This window comes from Macrotis lagotis, chromosome 1 (genome assembly GCF_037893015.1).
Source record: "Macrotis lagotis isolate mMagLag1 chromosome 1, bilby.v1.9.chrom.fasta, whole genome shotgun sequence".
In the NCBI taxonomy this organism is placed as follows: domain Eukaryota; kingdom Metazoa; phylum Chordata; class Mammalia; order Peramelemorphia; family Peramelidae; genus Macrotis; species Macrotis lagotis.
The window spans coordinates 292,915,787-292,937,397 of NC_133658.1; the positions used below are offsets into that span (position 1 = coordinate 292,915,787).

At 42.9% G+C, this 21,611-nt stretch overlaps 1 protein-coding gene across 1 annotated transcript; it reads right to left on the bottom strand.

The window, feature by feature from the left end:
* Positions 1-305: 305 nt before the first annotated feature.
* Positions 306-21,257, bottom strand: URM1 (ubiquitin related modifier 1). Its single transcript, XM_074211036.1, has 5 exons — positions 21,192-21,257; positions 12,618-12,688; positions 4,070-4,151; positions 2,104-2,152; positions 306-1,530 (listed from the first exon to the last, which is right to left on the bottom strand). Exons 1-5 carry the CDS (start codon positions 21,224-21,226, stop codon positions 1,462-1,464), a joined length of 306 nt encoding a protein of 101 aa, XP_074067137.1. The 5' UTR covers positions 21,227-21,257; the 3' UTR covers positions 306-1,461.
* Positions 21,258-21,611: the final 354 nt, after the last annotated feature.

Consider the following 21,611-nt stretch of genomic DNA (forward strand, 5'->3'; position numbering starts at 1 on the left):
GGGGGATGAGCGGATATTAGCAGCTTACTGTGAACTTGAATCTGCTGAGAGGTCCAGATCAAGCTGGATTCAATTTTTCCTGGTCCCCTCAAATTTCCCCAATAGTATTCTCCTATTCCCAGACCTTGTCTAGACAATTGTGGTTGAGCCCTTAAACTTGCTCCAGGGAGGTAAGGGGATGATTCTCAGAATCCTTGGGAGATTTACATCTAGCTGGGAGCTGTGCTATGAGGTCACTGGGATACCAACAACTGACCTTGCCCAGCTGTATCTAGGATGAGGCTCCAGGCAATAAAGAAAAAAACAACAGGCATGAAAGCCTTTATTTGCCCAATGCCGGCTGTTACAGGCACCGCCATGTTGACTTCCAGATGGGTCTGCATGCTGTGGGGAAAGATGCTGGAAGGTCCCAAATATGTCATAAAGCAGTTTCTTGGGCCTTGGTTTTTGGGTAACTCTTAAGTTCATAATGGTAAAATCCTAGGCATTGGAGAGGAAACTGAGGCACAGTGAAGAGGTCTATAACCCTCCCTAGTGAGACACAAAGCCCAGGTGTCTTCAGACAGTATATGACAGACGACAGTTTTTTTTATCTCTGGGGGAGGGGACCCAGGAATCCATCTGGTGGCCTGTATATTGTGGGGCAGGCCTAGGTCAAGGGCTAGGGGAGTCAGAGGCGCAAGGCTGGAGCAGCTGGGGGCATCCAGGCAGAAGGAGGAGGAAGAGGCAGCACTGAATAGGGGACCCCAGCTGAGGCTCAGTAATGACACTGGAAGAGGCAGGTGGAGCCTTGGCTTCTGAGATGAGGAAACTGAGGCAAGGAATCTCAGTCTTGGAATTCTAGAATTTGAAAGCGTTCTTAAAGATCATCAAAAGATAATTTCACAGACAAGCAAACTGAAACCTAGGGTGATGAATGACTTGCCCAAGGTGACACAGTTTAGAGTATTGGAACAGTTCCATAAAAGGCAGGAGGATAGGGATTCAGAGCTCAAAAAGATGACTGCAGAGTAGTGGGGGCAGAAGAACCACAACCTCCCTTTGAGGCACATCTTATTGGAGGGTGCAATCTATGGCAGGTTTCTTGGCAGAGCTACCCCTACTCCCCATTTTGGGGAAGGAGGTGGTAGTAGCTTCTTCCATTAGTGCACAAGCTGTAAGCAGCACATTTTTAGTACCTGGCCTCATTTCCCTTCCCATAGGGAAAGCTGCTAAGGCTGGAGAGGGAGTGGTAAGGATGTAGCAAGGGGAAGTGTTGAGAGAACAGGACTATCTGGGTTCTTCTGCTTCTGGTTCTTCCCCATGAAGACAAAGTCATGGGAGGCTTGGTGTCCCACATGCTCTGGCTGTGGGGGAAGGGGGAGGGGTAGAATTTCCGTCTCTTTTGTTCCATTTTGGATGTTTTCTGCCCTGAAGGTCCCTGGGAGCTGCAGGAACTGAAGACAGGGGAGGACAGATGCTCTAACCACCATGTAGTGTGGAGATGAAGAGGATGCTGTCTTGGTCCTGTAATTGGTAGTCCAATTCACCCTGAGAGAAAGAAAAAAGAGAGAAGAGAGAGGAGAGAGAGAAAAGAGAAAAGGAGAGAAGGAGGGCAGAAAGACATAAAAGGAGAGGAAAGAAAGAGAAAGGAAGAGGGAGAAAGAAAGGAGGGAAAAGAGGGAGAAAGGCAGAAAAAGAGAGACAGAAAGGGGAAAAGAAAGACAAAAGTAGAGGAGAAAGGGAGAAAGTGAAGAGACAGGGAGAGAAAAAAAGACAGAAAAGGACAGGAGAGGGAGAAAGATGAGAGAGAGACAGAGAGACAGAGAACATCAGCAATGTTCTGACTCAGTCTGGTCATGTGGGGTTATGAACCCTGAGAGGTATTGTAGCTTAGGGAAAGATATGATTGCTTCCAAGAAAAACGAAATGGTTTCCTAAACTGGCCAAACACTAACACTCTCTCAGTTTTCATCTGTCTCAGACTGAGTCTTCTATAGCCTCCCTCCACTCAAGGGCAAACACAGGACAGAGGAAGGGGATGCTCAGAGTTCTGACAATGAGAAGCAAGAGGAAATTGTGGTAGGGCCTACCAAGGGAAAAGCTGCCCACTGCTTTACTGACCTGTAGCTCCCAATCAGCATCATTGATTAGTACCAGAATCCCAGGCCGTCTGTGGGAAAGAGAATTATAGAATTTGAAAACCAGAAGGGACTTTAAAGATCACCAAATATAATTCTTTCATTTTCTATTGAAGGCTACTGAGACCTAAAGAGGAGTACAACTTACTAAATGAGTTAAGACCTTGCACAGTGGCAGGCATATCAGTTGTTCCCCCCACCCTGTCCTTGCTCAAGGTCATGTCACAGGATATCTGTGTTCAGAACACAGCTCTACTGCTGCTCACCCCACCAGACCATACTGGGTGATGAGCCCAAAAAACTGGTACCTGGGTATAAGAAGCTTCTGGAGAGGAGAGAAAAATGTGAAAATCCTAGATCCCTTTTTGAGGCAATGTCAGGGAGTGGGGTTCTCAAGGCCCCTCTAACATCAGCTCTAAGATTAGTTTGTATCTTTTAAGAGCTTCCAGGAAGAGTCTACATTTTTCCAGGGTATCAGCAGGAATTCAACAGGAAATTCTTGGTGATGGCTCTACTGGCTAAGTTTGGTACATCTAGTTATCTCCTTGTAGGAGGAGGTGAGAGTCACTGTTCTCGCCTCTCCTTGCAGTCTCCATGCAGATATGAAGATGTCACTGGTTAAGTCCCCAGGAGTTTGAGTCAGACAAGATTTCAACTGTCTGAAACCTATCTAGTACCAGTTTAGAAAGTGTAAACTAGCTTCCTGGGAAACCCAATGGGGATCAATCTCACTTAGTTAATGCTTGGAATCTATATTGGGGATCTCACAATCCCTACAATTCCCTTAAGAGATAAATTAGCCCCAGAATTAAACCCTGAAGTATCCCATTTCTGAAGTCTTGAAAGTTCAGTGAAATGCAGGGTCCTAGTTCAAGTTTCTATCTCAAGTCTGTCTCTTGGGAGCAGAGTTGGGGACAAGTAAGAGACATCTGACCTGGACCACAGGGATGCTACAAACAGGCATGCCTCACCCTTTGCCATGAGCCCAGGCAGAATGCAATGATTTTCCCTTTTTCCACCAGGTTGGCCTCATTTTAAAAATAAAGTGATTTCCCAGTGGTAGATTTTGGCTGTTTCTCAGAGAGGATAGCCCCAGCCCTGTGATACGTGCAGAGGAGGTAGATGCTGAGGCAACAGACGGGGGTAGTATGAATCTGATGGTTTCAATCTCACTTCACAATGATAGTAGGACAGGGAAAAGTCATAACTACAGTGGCTGAGGGGAAAAAAATCTGCCTTATGACATATAAACATCTACTCTGCAGATACCCAGTTTATTAGAGGGGTGACTGTTCACACTCAGGTCCAATAATGTACTAATAATACACATAGCAAAATAATTCACTAGAAATATAGAATACCAGAACTGTAATTCTTACCTTCTCTTTTTATAGACAGAGAAACTGAGGCCAGGAGAGAGAAGCAGTCTACCCAAGGTCACAAAAAGCTGAATTTACCACCTGGCTATACTCACCATTCCCCCTTCTATCTGGCAATAAAAATTTAGGATCTCAAATTCAGTCAGGAATGGGTGTGTGTGTGGGGGGGAGAACAAGACACACAGTAATTTTAAGTTTCTCTCGAGCTGACTCTTGGAATGGGTTCTATCACTTAAGATTTCCATCCCTCCTTTTGGTCTCAGTTACTTCTTCTGTCTATGAGGAAAAACAACCTCCTCAAGAAAAGGGTGAAGATTAGAGCCCTGGCTTATCCTCATCCAGGGAAGCCTGGTAGCACCAAAATTCATACACTCACCAGTCTTGCTTCCTAAATCATTGAGGCTTCAATCAATTAACCAATCAGTCGGCAAGTATTTCCTATCAGACATGTGCCTGGGTGCTAGTGGCACAAGTTCAGAGAAGATAGCCATCTTCTGTGTGACATGCCTCTTGTGGGGCATCCTTCCCTCAACTTGACCCTAGTGGAGGGAAAAGGAATAAGGGCCTTACACACTATCTCCCTGGATGAATAGCTCTGGTCGCTCCTTCAGCAGGTTCTTCCTTATCCAGATGAGAAGGTTTCGGATATCCCCTAAAAAAAGAGAGGGCAAGACCGATCAACCATGATCCCAGGAAGCCCAGCCCCTCTGCTTGGTAACATGACTATAGCCCCTCTGCTTGGTAACATGACTAGAAGTTCTTTGATCCAAAGGGGAGGACAAAGAAAGTCTGCAGAGATAGCATTCTTTTAAACCATGGAAGCTGCTAGAATCATGCTTAAATGGGAAGGAAGAAGATACAAATTTACTAAGCTCCTGCTAGGTACCTAAACTTTCAACCTAAGCTTTATGAGTGTTTTAAGCTTCATCTCATCTGATTCTCACAATCTTATGAGATGGGTTGCTATTAAGAACATCATTTTGAGGGTGAAGACACTGAAGGAGTCTGAGTTAGGGCACTTTAGAAAGGGTCAATTTATTTTGAAAAGGAGACTTAGGGATGGGTAAGAGAGAATAAATTTAATCTGAAGCTAAAATAAATGAAAGAAAATGTCCTGAATGGAAGAGTAGGAAGATTACAAAACTAACCAAAAAAACCCTGGAAAAGGGTTATCATGGCTGGCCACCAAAGCTCAGCCAATCCTTGGTATAACCAGACTTTAAATGGGCCTGTCTGTATGGGTAATCCCTTGTTCTCAGTATCCTTCCTACCACCCAGAATATCTCTTTTCCACCTTTATCTCTCCTTCTCAGCCCCAGACTGGGAGGATCCATCTTTGCTCTTGGCTGGCATACATTTCTCTTTGTGAAGGAAGAAAAACAATTGTAGGAGAGATAATATCAGTTAATTTCCTTTGGAGGAGGGAGGCCGAGGGGAGAGAAGAATCCATCAGTAAGCTGGGAGACACTGACAAATAGCTCAGTAGTTCCCTCCCTCTGGCCTTGCATACCTCAAACTGCCATGCCCCAGATGGGTCATTCTTGTTGTGCAGAGAGAAAAAAACTGGTGAGAAAGCTAAGCCTCTGGTACTAAGGGATCTCAGTCCCTATGTTCCTTCTTCATGGCCTCTGAAACATGCAGTGTGTTGAAGAGAACACTGGGCTTGAAAGCAAGAAGATCTGAGTTTCCATCTCAGCTCCAACATTTATTAGATGGATGATCAAGGGCAAATTCATTTCTTCATTTGTAAAACTAAGATAACAGTATCTGTATAACTTACTTCACAGGGCTATTATGAGAAAAATATCATATAAGTCATAAATATGACTTATACAAATATGAGTTATTATCACTATCCTTCCTACTTTAGACAGGTTATACTTAGGAATGCAGTAAAACATCCCCAAAGTCTTTCTACTCTGAATCTTCAAGTCTACACTGGTTTAGGAGGAAACACGGCCACTTAGTGGGAAGGTAATTGATGGGAGTGCTGGCCCAGATGCCAAAGCCATGGACCCAGGGAGACTCAACATCTTTGTCCTTTAAATGCAGGATAATTTTGTGGGTTAAACTGTGGCATGGAGCTGAAGCCCAGGAGTAAAAATAATGCTTGGAAGAGATTAAAAAGTTAAAAAAATATATTTGGACAGTACAGCTGGACACTAAACCCAAACATTTCATTAATGAAAATAGTTTCTCTGAAGTGCTAAGAGAGAGAGATCATTACATCCAAACACTCAATTTTGAACTAACCAGCCCATTCCTCTGTCACAGACTATGGTGTGCCCCCTGAGCACCAGAGCATTCATACCATGGGATTGCTGATTTAAAAACGGCAATTCTTATAACTTTGCATTAGAGCAGCAGAGAAGACAAGAGAAAAAGAGATAGAGGGATGGGGGGGGGGAGATAGAGGACGTGGAAGCGCAGGCGCATTGTGCCTAATGATCTGTGATGATTTTGGTCGCCTGGTGGGGCTCCTCCCTAGGGCCTTTCTGAGCCGGGAAGCAATGGGCTTGGGTTTCCCCTTGGCTCTGATTCCCCTTGGCCTCCATCTTGGCACTGTCTGGTGAGCAGTGGGCCCATAGATCTTCCTACTGCTCGATAAAACTGCCCAGGCCTGACAGATCCATCAGTGAGGCCTTGGTGAAGGGAGAGGATGTGCGTCTGTGTGCAGAGAGGAATTGCCACTACAGGGCAAGTGCCTGGAATGAGAAATGTGGAGACCAGACTAGTCTGTGTAAACCTCTGCACCCTGGTGAACTGGAAAGCTCTGTGGGAATTCACATTTTCCCTCCCCTGAACTCCCACTCCCACTCCCTTCTGGCATGTAGAGAGATGAGATCAGCCATGTTCTGGTTCTCTGGGTTCCCCACTTCCTCTAGAGACTGAGCTTTCCTTCGAGCTGAGCTGTGTCCTTCGAACAGAGGAGGGAACATTGTCATTTGTCTGGGCTAGTACCATGGATAAGGATTCAGGGCTCTATGGTCACCACGGGGTCATCCAAATGACAGTACCATTGGCTGCCCTGCCTACAAAGTCTGGGAAATGTGGGGGATGGGGCTATTCCTTTGACCCAGTCCTGGCTCGTTTATCATGATGCCCAAAGCCTAGCTCTCATTTGCTGCGGTCACTAACTTTGGCCTAGCCCACCCCTAGCCCCGCCCACATTCTTGCCAGCCTGTTACCATGGTTTGGGCCCTGCCTCACCACCCTTATTGTTTGGGGGGTGGGTTTGATGTCTGATGTCTCCCTTCTCAAAACTACTAACAAGATACACCTAAATCTTCTATTTCTGGATAAAATCTCCCCCTTTCCTTACCTTTTCTCCTCTCTAAAACATACCCAGGATTAAGAAAAGTTGGGGTACCCAGAAAAAGAATAAAATGGCTGATACCTCATCTTAGCCTTACTTTGGGACCAACAACATGCAAACAGATTTCCTAGCCAGATGGTGGGTTTCCAAAGGCAGCCAGGGAGGCAGAAGGGTTAAGCAGTCAGGTGCTAGTAAATAGAGGACAGACTTGGGAACTGGTCTCTGAGAGGTGAAAATCTTACCCTCACCCTCCCAGTTGACTATCTTCCTCCATTCACATCCTCACAGTGGATTATCCAGTTCTAGAAATGACCTCACCTGGCCTCTACCTTCACCTGGTCTTAATACATTTGCCTTGTATTCTAGTCCCATGTCCACATCTCAGCTCTTCTAGTAGACTGCAGGTGCTAGGTGGCCAGGGTGGAGTCCTATTCATCTTTGTATGACCCAAACAGCCTAGCACAGTGCTTTTCTTGCAAAGGAAAAGCAGTAAAGATGGGTGAGTGAATGAAGGAATGGCAGAGGAGAACTGAGAAAGGGACAACTCACACAGGATAATGGAGTATGTGACTGAAGGTCTAGAAGATAACAAGCACCATATGCACTTTTTAAGTGGCTCAATCACTCATCGAACATTTATTAGGAACCATCTAATACAGGCACTACACTAGGTTCTGGAGATATGGAGGCAAAGTAAACCTAGTCTTACCCTCAAGAAGCACCTGGGCATCCATGCAAGTGGTCAGATTACTCTTGGAAAATAACATGATTTTGTCTAGCATCAACATCAGAATCCAATGAGTTAAGTACTAGGGTTGAATAGTTATCTTCCTTTTTTGGAGTACTTCATAGGATCCCCTACCTCCTTTCTCTTGGGATCAGCCTAGGAACTAGAATCTTGGTCTTTGAATCATAGGCCTGAACCCCAGAGATTCCAAATCTCCATTCATTTTCCTCTCCATTTTGGCTCGTTTTACACACAGACACAGATGTAGACACAGACGCAGATAGATACACCCATACACACCACACACACCACACACAAGGCCATGACTAACTTAGCCAGGAAAGGGTACCACAGGAGTTAGTAGCCCCCCACCTCTTTTAAGTCTAGAGAACTGTCAAGTGCCCTCTATGGAAGGAACCTAAGGCAGGGAAGTGAGGGAGTCACTGGGACTGGAGAGCACCTCCTAAGCCTCCTCACACTAAGTAACGATAATCCTAAAAATAAAATTTCTGGATCTGTATTTCAATCCTTTATGAAGTCTCATTCAGATTGAGTCATGAACACCCAGGATCTTGGTAACGCTGAGATAATGGATGTGGAACACTTCGCCAACTTTAAAGCTCAAATCAAATATTGGTTATTGTTATTGTTATTATTATTATTATTATTATTATTATTATAGTCCCCCGGGCCTTTTCATGAGAAGCAGTTGTGGGGGAGTTAAAAGGTCTTTTGCTCAACATTACCATGTAGGGAACCTTATACTCTGAGAGCATAGTCACCTCTCCTGGGAAATTTCAGTTTATCCTGTGGTGGAACTGACTTCCTTTGTATTGCTAATGGGGAGGTCTGCTCCCATCTTTCCTTGGCTTAGACCATAAGACTGTATGCCTTCCTATGGACCAACCTAAAAATCTGTGGAGGCCAGTGCCATGGGCCCCTTCCACTGCCACCAAGTAAAGACTCTTCTCTCTAGCAGGCCTTACTTGAAAGGGGAGAAGAAAGGCCTAAAGGGTGGGAGTGGATGAGGGGAATGGAGTGAGGGGAGGGGGGGGGCTGGGTGTAGGGTCCATTTACAAATGAATGAGGGTAAGAATGGAGCAGTTTGTGGGATAAAGGGCCTGCAGAAGGAGGTTTACAGATGTGCAGAGAGGACCGCTCCTCATTGTTTAATTAAGCAGAAAGTGGCTCTTTTCAAAAGCAATTTTGCACAGGAGCTGGGGGGGCTCAGCAAACAGGCCCCAAGAGCGAGGGTGAGCAGGAGAAAGGAACAGCTGGTGCTGGAAGCCACTGTGAAGCGCATGCTAAGCAGTTTAAAGAGCTGGGGAGCTCCCTCCCTCCTGCTCTGGCCACCCTTTAAACTGCGGAGTCATGACAGGCACAAAGAGAGGAGAGGGAGAGGAGGAAATAGGGTGGGTAGGGGGGAAAGTTTGGGACTGGACAGAAGGTTATCTTGTATGTCTGTGTAGGAATGTGTGGATGACTGGGAAGAAATAGAAATTTGGGGCTTTGTCCTGGAGATTGGAAAAGTTAAGCTGCAAGGTAAACTGCCTTGGCTTTAGCCCAACTCCTTCTGGTTCTGAGGGGCCCATGGATTGACACACCTGTCTCCTCACTAGAGAAATCCCCCAGGCCATTTGCTTAAGCAGGTGTTGGTTACCTTCTCTGAGTCTTAATCTTTTAGTTAACATTCTCTCTTCTCCAGATCTATCCTGCATGGGAGACATCTCAGTGACATGAAAACAATTCCCCCAATTCCCAGCCCCCAGAAATGGGAAACTTAATCAGTGAAAATCTTAGTTAGGATGTGAGAGCAGACTGGGTCTAGAAATGGTCTCTCAGGGGTATGACAAAGGGTCAACTGTCCATCCTGCCAGAAAAGTTGACTTTCCACTGTTCAGTTGAACTCCTGGGTAAAGCTCTAGCCTTTCCTGGAGTCTCAGGCTCTTTCTTCTTTGTAACACAAGGACACTAACTCTAATGGTCTCTAAAGCCTTTCCTTGAGTTCTGACCCTGTACAATTATGATTCTCATATTATAGATGAAGAAGGGAGGGAGCTGAGTAAAGCTTAAACTAGAATGCAGGTAGACTTGCTTCACTCCCCATCAATGTAATGATAGCTCCCCTAAACTTTCATTTCTTCCAGTGGGTTCTCTTGGAAATATTACTCATTTTGGGTGCTTTCCCTTCACTTCACCAATCTGAATTAGTCTACTAGAGCCTTAAAGATTGTTAGTCCAGTTTCTTTCATTTTATAACAGAAGAAACCGAGAACCCAGAGAAGTGACTGGTCCAAGGTCACACAGCTGGTTAAAAAGAGGGAAAATGTGGCAGACAGAAAACTGGTCTAGGAGCCAGAAGTCCTGATAAAGTCCTTGCTTTGACCAAACTGGCTGTGTGAGCCCAATGCTCCAGGCAGAGGTGTCAAACAGGAGGCCATAAACTATGAAATGTGGCCCAAATTGGATTAAAATGCAACTGCAAAATATTTTAACAAAATAAAGTACAATAAAACACTGAGAGAAGTTTCTAATACTAGGGAAATTACAGGTCTAGGCCCTATCTCTATACAGTTGGTTAGTCACAGAAAAAGGATCAGAATCTTGACTTCAAATTCAATATTCATTCCAATCTTGTAGCTGCTGTTTTCTCTGCTGGGACTGCTGGGATCTGCTCAGCCAAGCAGCAGCAGCTGGGCCAGGCTGGCTGCCAGGGAATGGATCTGGGTACCAGTTCAGTGGCACCATGAGGCTGGTCCAGTGGTACAAACCCCTTGGCTACCCACTGGGCACAGAGGTGTCAGCTCAATGCCTGGCAGTTGCTGCCTAGTGCTGGAGCCAGAATGCCACTTTTAACCTAGATCCAGTCCCAGTTCTTCTTCCATGACAAGTTAATGCTACATAGGATATGCATGCTGCCCAAATTTAAAGCGTGCTGGGCAGCAAAAGGAACACTACTAGGCAATGCCTGGCAACTATATATTGTATCCAAGCTTGTCTTCTTTCCCCTCTAACCCTTCTCTCACCAGGAAGAATATTACAGAAAATTAAAAGACCAGAGTATGGGGGGGGGGGGGATATTGAATATGAGGGACATCTGAGTTCTATACTGCTTTACCCTAGACTCATTACATCATCATAAGTCATTTGTCCTCTTTTTGCTTGGGAAGATAATCATGCTTCAGCACTGAAACTATGACTCCTTTGAATTCTTCAGAAAGGAAGTTAAATGCATGGAATCCTAGGGCAAAGCTAGTAACATCAGGTCTCCTAATGAGATCTCAGAGGTCTTTCTTCAAAAGGTTGCCAGGATTGCCTGGACAGTAATCAAACCCATGATCTGGGTTTGATATCAATTTATCCTACAACAACATCATATCTGCTTCAGTTTACCCAATCATATAGTGACATTTTAGTTCTCCCCCATAGATGTCCTGTTCTCAGTTCAGTGGGACAGTTTTGCTTGTCTGAGAATTTCAGAGTCTCTCGTTGAGGCAGACAGAACCATCTCTGTCCTAGCCCCCCAGTGGGAGCCAACAGACCTGGACAATGATCCATTTGACTGCAAATGAGTCTCAGCCCAACATCCTCCCACAGTGCCAGAAGAAAGCTGCCAAATCCAGGCTCTTCTAAGAATCTAGGAATTCAGTCTCCACCCTACAGTATGTACCTTTCCCCCTAGGACAGATGATGGTTGTGGATGGAAAATGGAGCACTATTTAAAAGAGAATTGTCATTTAAAGAATTAGTATGATCACAAATTTGGGTTTGGAGAGTTAAAATGAGTCCAATCTCTTGCCTTTAATCTTGGACAAGTCAGGGCTAATGCCCAGTGGGTACACAAGGGGTTTACCACTACATTAGTCTCACAGTGCCACTGTACTGGTACCCAGATCCATTCCCTGGCAACCATCATCCTCAATCACCCCATTCAATCTTTTAAACCATCTTGAAATGCATTATATTATTTCCCCCAGGTTTAACTTAAACCTTTCCTCTTATAATTTCAGTTTAATTCATCTTGGATGTCTGTTGATTTGAAGGTTCAGTAGGTTACTAGCTTCACAGACACAACTAATCCATCCATGCCAGTCTTTTCTTTTCAGACCAAATCTTCCCCATTCTTTAGTTCCCTAGCTTTTTAAACATTCAAGCTGCCATTGCCTGGATCTTCTCTAGTTTTTTACCTTTTTCTAAAAAAGGTCGCAATCCTAGATTAGATTTGGGATATTGGACATGCCCACCTAAGGAACAAGGTAGAAGATGAAAAGAAATAAAATTATGACTTGAAACTTTAAGCAAGGGCGGCTAGGTGGCGTAGTAGATAAAGCACCGGCCTTGGAGTCAGGAGTACCTGGGTTCAAATCTAGTCTCAGACACTTAATAATTACCTAGCTGTGTGGCCTTGGGCAAGCCACTTAACCCCATTTGCCTTGCAAAAACCTAAAAGAAAAAAAAAAAGAAAAAAAAAAAGAAACTTTAAGCAAACTTTTATCAATATCAGGGAAGGTAGGTAATTAAGGGATCACAAATACTGTCAAATAATTATTGTCAGATGATTCTAGATTCCTGCCTCAGTTTTCTAGGAGGATGTTCAAATTTCTCATTATACTTATGGTTTAGCTGTTCAAGTCTCTTCTTTATTTCTTTGCTTAGATGGCTTGGGGAAGAAAACTTGGTTGGACCCAAGAGGTCCATGATCATAGATAATGGTTTTTGGATGGGTCTATTCAGATGTAAGACACTGAACACATATGTTTAAAAAAAAAAGAGAGAATGCAAGAGGAGAAATTTGAAAGAGAGTCAAACAAGATTTTTATGGTCACTGAGAACCACGAGAATCAATGTATACACTCAGGATGCATAACTACTGATAGCAGAGCTGGTAAAGGGAGAGGATTTGGGGGGAGGGAGGGAAGGGGAAAAAGGATATCCTCACCAGTGAGGATAGCCAGAAATTTCTGTCTACTACTTCCTATAAATATAGTTCAGCAGTCCAGGATACCCCCCAGCTACTAAGGTTGGTCATATCTTTGCTCCCCTAGTATAACAGGTGTGAGAAGTTTGATACTCACAGGGCTCCTCTTGACTGGGTAAAGTGACCTGGTGCTTCTTTACACCATCAAATAAGAGCTCTGCCCCACCTCTGCAAGGAAAATGATAAAGAAAAAACTCAGTAAATTATAGGGAGCAAGAAGGGGCTGTAATCTAAAACAACACTGAACAGGAAAAAGTAAATATGCGTTTATGTACAAGAATTTGGTTAAAGCAAGTAGCTATACAATACCTCTGGAATATAAATATTTTTACCATACTAAAATGTTCTTTTAAAATTATCTATCCCCTTTTTCAACCTGATGCTTTACTTTTACAACTCAAATGATCTCATTTCCTCTATTCTGTCTAAATGAGCTTTGTTGTCCTGGTTCAACATTTTAATCATAATCCATTCTATCTGGGATGCTAAGTTTGAGAAAGTGATTGTGCTTTAATTCCTACCTGTATCCCCACTGTGTGGCCCACAGTAGGTTTGAATAAATGCTTGTTTAACTGATACAAACAGTGAAAATGAGACATCAACTCTTAACCAAGAGCATATAGAAAGAACACACCCACAAAAATCCAGTTCATGCTCCAACTATAACTGTTAGGGAGCGTCAGAATTTTGGCAAACACCAAATTTTATAATATCTGTCCTGCTGTTTATTGGGAAAGAGGCAATAGAAGAAAAGGAATGTTTTTCAGTATTTATCTTTCAAACCAAACTGGAGTATGGTCAACTGAAAAGAACCCAACTGGAAATCTGATATTTCTAGATTCCATTCTGGTGTCACTCAGCTCTGCGACAAATAACTCTGGACAAATAACTCCATTTTGTCTCAAATGTAAAAATAGAGGCTTGGCTTCAATAATGTCTGAAATACTTTCTGATTCCAAGGTAGCATCATGGGACCTCTTCTTAACTACCCAAGAATCAATAAGCCCCAGCCTTGAAGCAGGAGAGCCTGGATTAATGAATACCTACAATTACTCTTCCCCACCCCCATCCACCCAGTATTTTTCACCCCTTCTTTTACAGTCAACCCTACATTCTTTTTGTTTTTTTTAGTTTATTTTTTTTTTTTTGCAAGGCAAACGGAGTTAAGTGGCTTGCCTAAGGCCACACAGCTAGGTAATTATTAAGTGTCTGAGGCTGGATTTGAACTCAGGGACTCCTGACTCCAGGGCCGGTGCTCTATCTACTGTGCCACCTAGCTGCCCCTCAACCCTACATTCTTGGAAAACAGAGTCCAAAGGATTTTGAGGAAGGATAGGCAGGATGACACAGACTAAAATTTTACAAGAAAAGTCAGTCCAAGAGGGATGGAAACCTTTCAAGAGTAAAATTTGGAAGATACAAAAGGAAAACAATTTTTTTCAAAGAATGTTCTTCTTTTCTTCTAAACAGCATATAAAAACAATTTTATACATTTGTTTCTTCCAAATTTCCTCTCTCCTCTCCTCCCCCTCTTTTGAAAAGGTAAGCACTTTATATTAATTACACATGTGCACTCATGAAATACATTTCCACATTGGGAAACAATTTCAAAATATGAGAAAAGTGAAAAAAAGGAGTCTGAAGAGATTGATATTTCAGAGTAACCCATCAACCAACTTAAGTTTTACAAAGATAAATACAGAAGTTAGAAGCAAAAGTAGGTAATAAAGATCAAACAGAAGAGCTTATCCTGTAAATATAGTGCAAAACTATAAACAACAAAAAGAATGCATTTCTTTTAGCTATATGAAAAGAAAAGAAGACCATGATATCAGGGAGGTGATACCCTGACAGCAGGGAGGTGATACCATGACAAGCATGTGAATTGAATTTCAATGAGGGAGGCTATGCTAAGTAACTAGCCTCATTGCTCCTCCAGACATCTGAGTCCAGTGGCTAGATATGAAGCAGGATGACTGAGATGGTCATGGATATGAGGCAATCAGGGTTAAGTGACTTGCCCAAGGTCACAGAGCTAAATAAATGTCTGAGGCTGAATGAACTCCAGTCCTCCTGACTCTAAGGTCAACGTTTTATCCACTGAGCTATCCGGCTGTAAACACCACTGCAAGATTGAAGAAGGGAAAATAATGTTCTGATTTTTCAAGAAATGGAAGGTAAGGTTGTCTGCAAACTACAGGTCAGTGCTCTTGGCCTTAATTCTCAGGAAAATTCTAGTAGGAATAATCTAAGAAATGTTTAATCAACACTGAAGAAAAGGAAGTAGTAATTATAAAGAGTCTAAACAGTATTATCAAGAACAGGTCATGCCAGACTAACCTGACTTCCTTTTGTGATAAGGTTACTAACTTGTTAAAAGAAAGATTTCATCAGATTTGCAGGTGACATAAAACAGGAAGGAAAAGCTAATACACTAGATGAGAATCAGGATCCAAAAAGAACTTTATAGGATAAAGCAATAGAATCTCATGATGTGAAAGTCAATGGGAATTTTTTTGTTCAATCATTTTTAGTGTCCAACTCTTTGTGACCCCATTGGGGTTTACCTGGCAAAGATTCTAGGATGGTTTGCCAATTCATTTTACAGGTGATGGAACTGAAGCAAAGACAGTTAAATGACTAGCTCAGAGTCACATAGCTAGAGTCTGAGTCAGATTTGAAGCCATAAAGATAAGCCCAGTGTTTCATCCACTAGACACCTAGCTACTCTCAATGGCAATTAAAGAAGATTTGTTATTAGTCCTGAAAAGAATCAATGGCATCATGGGGTTGATGCTTTGATTTGCATGTGAATTGGATTTTTGTGAGGTAAAGTTATACATGACCTTTAGATGAATTAGAGAAAAAAGCAACTTCATAAGGAGAAGGACAGATAATAGTTTATCTGAAATAGATTTGAAGGTTTTAGTCAATTGTAAGTTCAACATGAACTTACCAAACATACACCCCCCCCAAAAAAAAAAAGTTAGGCCATCTTAGACTTTATTAGGAATAGAATCATGTTCAGGACTAGAAAGGTAACAGTCTCTTTGTACTCTGCTCTGGTCAGACAACATCTGAACAGTGTTCATTCAGTTTTTGGCACAGACATGGAAGGACATTGAGAAACTAGAAAATGTTGAGAGGAAGACAACCAGAACAATGAAACATCTTGACTCTGTCATTTGTTAAGGATGTCTAACAGGGTAAAGAAAAACCTCAGGGGGGACATGATAGCTCTGTTCAAGTATCTAAAGAGCTGTCACATCTAAGGATTAGACTAATTCTGTTTGGTTTCAAAGGGCGGAATCAAAAGCAATATGCAGAAGTTGCAAATAAGTAAATTGAAGCCTAATTGACGTTATTCTAAAGTAATGGGTTACCTTGGAAGAAGTCAGTGCCCTTCACTGGAGACCCTTAAGCACAAGAGGAATGACTACTTGTCAAATATGTTGCAGTGAGACTAGATGACCATTGAAATCCTTTCCAAACCTAAAATTCTAATTCTGCAACAACTGACATTATTTCCAAGGCACAAAACCAGATGACTGGAGTTTGATTTCTTCCTTTCTCTGCTAATTCCTTGGTGAACTGCCAGTGGGTATCCAAAAGACTGGGAATAAGAGGGAAGGCTTCCAGAGACCAAGGTCCTGAATAATTAGTCCTTGAAAGCAGATTTAGAAAAAAAAATCAAAACATAAAATGTGCTTCAAATCTCACTTAATCACTACATTTAAATTTTTAAATTTAATTCCTATATTATATCAATGATACTTTTAACCCCCTGCCCCCCCCCCCCCGCCCCCATAATCAACCAGCACAACTTCCCAGATAAAAGGAAAAGAGAGCCTGAACAATTATATTCTTTTAGGCTCAGGGCTTGAATTTTTTTAAAGCTTAAGGCCTTTGATAATTCATGTGTCTGCTCTAACAGGAGGTGTCAGGGGTCACCCACCACACTTTGGCTCACCAAGCATATAGGGTGACCCGTTTAAAGATGTCGCCATTAAAAAGATTATGTATTTCCAATGAAGCAGTGCAAAGGAGTTAGTTCCCTGTGAGAACTTCTCCCAACCAACAGGTTCTACTACTTAGCAGTTACCACATGGCTAAACCATTTCCATGAGAAAATGGATGTCTGAGCAAATCTGACTGAAGGTAAACATTTCAGTTCTCCCTGACTAGGTCTGTTGATCCATTCTTGAGTCTGAAGTACACATGCTTCAGCAAAAGTTAGCTAAGAGTGTCAAAACCAGCATTCCTAGAGAGAAACATCAGGCTGGACAATATCTGAATTCAACCCCAGGCACTATAACAATAAAAGTAGGTATTATCCTTTATACTTATATAATATATAACATGAAATAATATATACTACTTCATAATTTATTAAGCTCTTTCATAAATATATAGGCATGTATGTGCTAATATATAAGTGTGAATGATTTCCTTTCATTCTACTTGTGAAAAAGAGGTAGATGAGGTATTAAGATCCTCATTTCACATAAAAGGAACATGGGGTCAAAGGAGAGGAAATGATATGTTCAAGGTCACAAAACTAATAAGTTATCAGTGGTCAGAGTGGGAATACAGATTTCTTGACTGCTAGTCTAGTACTCTTATCACTACACTATGCTATTGCTATACAACTTTCAACTAGCCTGCCTGAAATTCTATTTAAAGGGACTTCTAAATGAAAGGAGAAGCAGCCCTTTTAAATCTACAACACTGCCCTCCCAATTGGTAAGAATACTTTTTCAACCAAGACACTGCTGAGCTTTAAGCAAGGATGGGGAAGTCATGCAGCTGACAAAGTCACACACAACCACCCTCCCCCAACATTATCAACTTGAGGAACTGGGATGGACAGAGACCACTGGAAGGCCAAGGCAGGCATTGTGATGGGGGAAACATGGGGTGTCTGTAATCACAACAAGGTCACACTTTGTTGCTGCAGAAGTATGAAGGAGGAGATAAGGCCCATCTGTGACCCACTTGCTGGGACCATTTCAGCTGTGGGCCATGCACAGAGCTTCCATTTATAGGCCTCCAAGAACTCAGCTCTCTTTTCTTCTGGGGTGGGGGTCGGGACATGCAGCAGCTGGGGAAAGTGGGGGTTGAGGAAACAAGGAGACTTGCAGGGGGTTCCATAGTTGGGGGTAGGTCAGGGAAATGTAGAAAGGAAAAGAACTGGATCTGATAGGTCCCAAGCAAACAACAGGCAGTGACCAAACCTGGCAGTGCCAGCCACAGGCACTGGGTTTCTGGTGGGGTTTGTTTGTCTTTTAAAATGAATGAGTGGAGACCGAATCTGGATCAATGGCTAACTTGCCAGCAGCTGTGTTTACTGGACCACAAATAAGGGATGGAGGGGCTCTGACTTCTCCAAAGAAACAGCTCTTCAGGTGATGGAAATACATTCTCATGTCCAACCCTTGAGTTAACTGGAAGAGGGCAAGGTGAAAGGTTTTTTGGTGAATGGAAGGAAGTCAAGGAAAGCCTGAGACTGAACACATTTTTGGCTTAAGATTTGTAGCTTAAATCTCAAAGAGGGCAAATCACTCTCAAGTGATCTAATCTTTTATTGTCTTCTTTCCCACCTGAAATTTTCAGTGAAATTTAATACATTTGTCCTGGTGGCAGATGCTGGGAATCAGAGAACCAGTTTTCCTTCTCCAGCAAAAACTGGGAGGCAAGTTTCCAAGAAAGACCTCTCCCCATCTCTGACTTCACCTTCCCAACAGTCCTGTTTGGTAAAAAAAAACTTGCTTGTTTTAAAAAGAAGGAATGATGAAGAAAAAAGATTGAGTAAGAGAACTGGGGCTAATTTGTGCAGCACTTATAACCTTTGGGAATCAATCTAAACCAAGTTTCCAACAATATCTTGATTGTCGAGATATAAAACAATCTAGTCTACTCTAGAGACATCATATGCTATGTTACCTGACATCTTTTACTTCATACATTATAAAATATCTAGTATAGTGATGGCAGTGTCTCTGAATAGAAGGTGGAAATAGGGCAAAAAACTTGTACTATGTGAGGTTTGTTTTTGTTTAGGGAGATATCCAAGTTTGTTGATGCTTGTCAAGTTAATAAAGAAACAACTTTTTAAAAAAAGATTATAAAACAGAAAGGTATGGGAAGGCAGCTCTATTTAGGTCTCATAGCACAAAAGCTAGAATATCTACAAATGTTATATTTGCAAAAGACTATAGAAAAAGGTAAGCCCACTTCTTTGGTTTAAACCCCATCTTGAGAGGGTTGGAAAAATCATTCAAGAACAGAGAGGAAGAATGAATAGGTGAGTTCTGTGATACGTCTTGTATTATTTGCTCAAGTACAGAAAGACCAGAAAGGTGATCTTTAAACTAAAAGGGGGAATCATCAAATAGCAAAGAGACCTACTAAAAAGTAACTTGATCATAGATACAAAGGAAAAGAAGTTCAATGAGTCAACAGCCCAGAAAGCTAATACAATCATAGACTGCATTATGAGGAACATGGTATTCAACCTAAGGAGATAATTATCCCCACTATACCCTTCCTTGGTTGGACAACACCTAGAGTACTGTCTTCAAATCTGGAACTACATTTTATGAAGAACATCTATGTGCTGGAGTATCCAAGTAGGGCAATAAGGATAATGAAGGAGCTTATCATAGGGAGATTGGCTAAAGGAGTTGGGATTCTTTAACCTGAAGGGTATGTGATAGCAGTCTTCAAGTATTTGAAAGATGGTAGGGGAATTAAACTTCTTCTTCTTAACCCTAGAAAACAGGACTAAGAATGAGTAGAAGTTGCAAAGAGATCCAAATTTAGACCTGAAGTAATTCTAAACTTGGCAACCTCTTTAAAAGATATAAAGAAGATTCTTGTTCAAGTACAGTGTGAACTGGATGGTCTCTGATATCTCTTCCTTCTTTGAGACTGATTTATCTGAATTCTAGAGGCAAAAATTATCTTGAGATTGAGGATTAAGATAGTATAGAATACTTATTTTCCTTCTTTCTAGGAAATCCTATTTTTCCAGTTTCTCAGCTTCCTAAATTAGGTAGAAAAAAATTGTTTTCTTAGAAATCAACAATGTCTTTGGTAGCATGAGAAACTGAAGCTTAGGTTTAAGAAGATAGTTCAAGGGGTGGCTAGGTGGTGTAGTGCATAGGGCATCAGCCCTGGAGTCAGGAGTACCTGAGTTCAAATCTAGCCTCTGACACTTAATAATTACCTAGCTGTCTGGCCTTGGGCAAGCCACTTAACCCCATTTGCCTTGCAGAAACCTAAAAATAAATAAATAAATAAATAAATAAATAAAAAGATGGTCCAAACACTAAGAAGTGACCTAATTCTGTAAGAATTGACAGAGAAATTCTAGGATGTAGAAAAGACTAATCCCCTGACAATCCGAAGCTTAAAGGGCCTTATTTGTAAATTGATGATGTGGAGGATTTGGGGAATCCACAGGCCTCAAGAAAGATAAATGGCCCAAAATACACCCCAAACTCCCTAAATGGGATTTGTCAATGACCAAATGACAAAGTCAAGGATTCACAAAAGGATGAAAATGTGTAGGATTTCATCCAACAGAATTACAGGGCAAGAAGTAAAAACAACTCCAACTAAACTTCCTTTTCTAAATGGCGCTCACAGGGGCAGCTAGTGGCGCAGTGGATAAAGCATCGGCCCTGGAGTCAGGAGTACCTGGGTTCAAATCCAGCCTCGGACACTTAATAATTACCTAGCTGTGTGGCCTCGGGCAAGCAGCATAACCCCATTTGCCTTGCAAAAACCTAAAAAAACAAAAACAAAAAAACCCTCAATGATCCTGACCTATTACTAACATGGAAAGTTCTGGAGAGCTAAGGAGAGGAGTGCCTGCTTTACTGGAACAAGTCCCAGATCTTCTCTTTTGTTCATCATCAAACTCTGGGTTCTGTCCCTTCCCTTTCAAAGAGAAAAAAGAAAATCAGACTTAAACGGATGCTTGGTTCTGATACTAATGAGTTCTCTGGCCAGGTCGTTGGCCTCGATTTCTCCGTGTGTAAATCAATGACCTCCATTCTGAGTTCTGAGAAGCTCTGATATTAAAACTCCATCAGGAAGCGCTCCCTTGTCAGCCGATTAGCATTTATTAGGCTCCGCTTGTGGGCCAGACACCGCGCTGAGTTTGGGGCTACAAGGATTAAAAATGAAACGAAACAATCCCTGCCTTCAAGGAACTTCTCTCCTTTTAGGGCTGAGAGAGAACCAACCCCGTCCGGCGCTGCTTACACATTCATTCAGTGGTCGGACTGGGTGACGTAACGGGGGGGGGGGGGTTCTGGATCCCGGGAGCTCCCAGGCCAGACTCCAAGTTCCAGGCTCGAGGAAGGGCAGAAGCGATCACTGGTAAAGGGCCTCGGAGTCTAAAGCGCGGCCCACAAACCAGAGGGGGCTGGCACGGACGCACGGGAGTACGCGCGGATCTACTGGGGAAAATACGGTCACGTCGTTCTCATAGCAACCCAGCCCCGCCAGGGCAGCGCATCAAACAGGTCGGCAGGAGGCGATGCGAGAGAGGGCCGTTCTATTGCGACAGATTCTGAGGGAAGGGGAAGGGGTTGCCAGCGCGGTATACTTCCCTTCTGAATAGGGGTCCTCCCCTCCCCTGGGCTCGAGACCCTCGACTCACCCGAACTCCACCTGCACTGACACGGGGGCCGCCATCTTGGGAGAGACGCAGGTAGCGGAAGTACACGCCCACCTACTTCCGCTCTACCCGGACGGGGAACTGGACGGGGTCCCTGGGAAGGTTCTTTCTTCTCAACTATTGGTCAGGGCCCTCAACGCAGCTCCGCCCACTCGGGTGGGAGGGAGTGGGAGAATTCAGAGGAGGAAGGATCTCAGAATCCTGGAAAACGCTAGCCGGAAGTAACTGTAAGACTGGTTAAGCCCTTTTTTTTTTTAACTGATGGGGAAAACTGAGGTCCGGCTGGAGAACTGAACTAAACCGCGGGCTGGCAAAGATTGCAGGCCTTAGACCCGAAAATTGCTTTCAACTGACAGAACCTGAGTCTTTTTCCCAGGTGGCAATGCGAACCAATCCAATGCT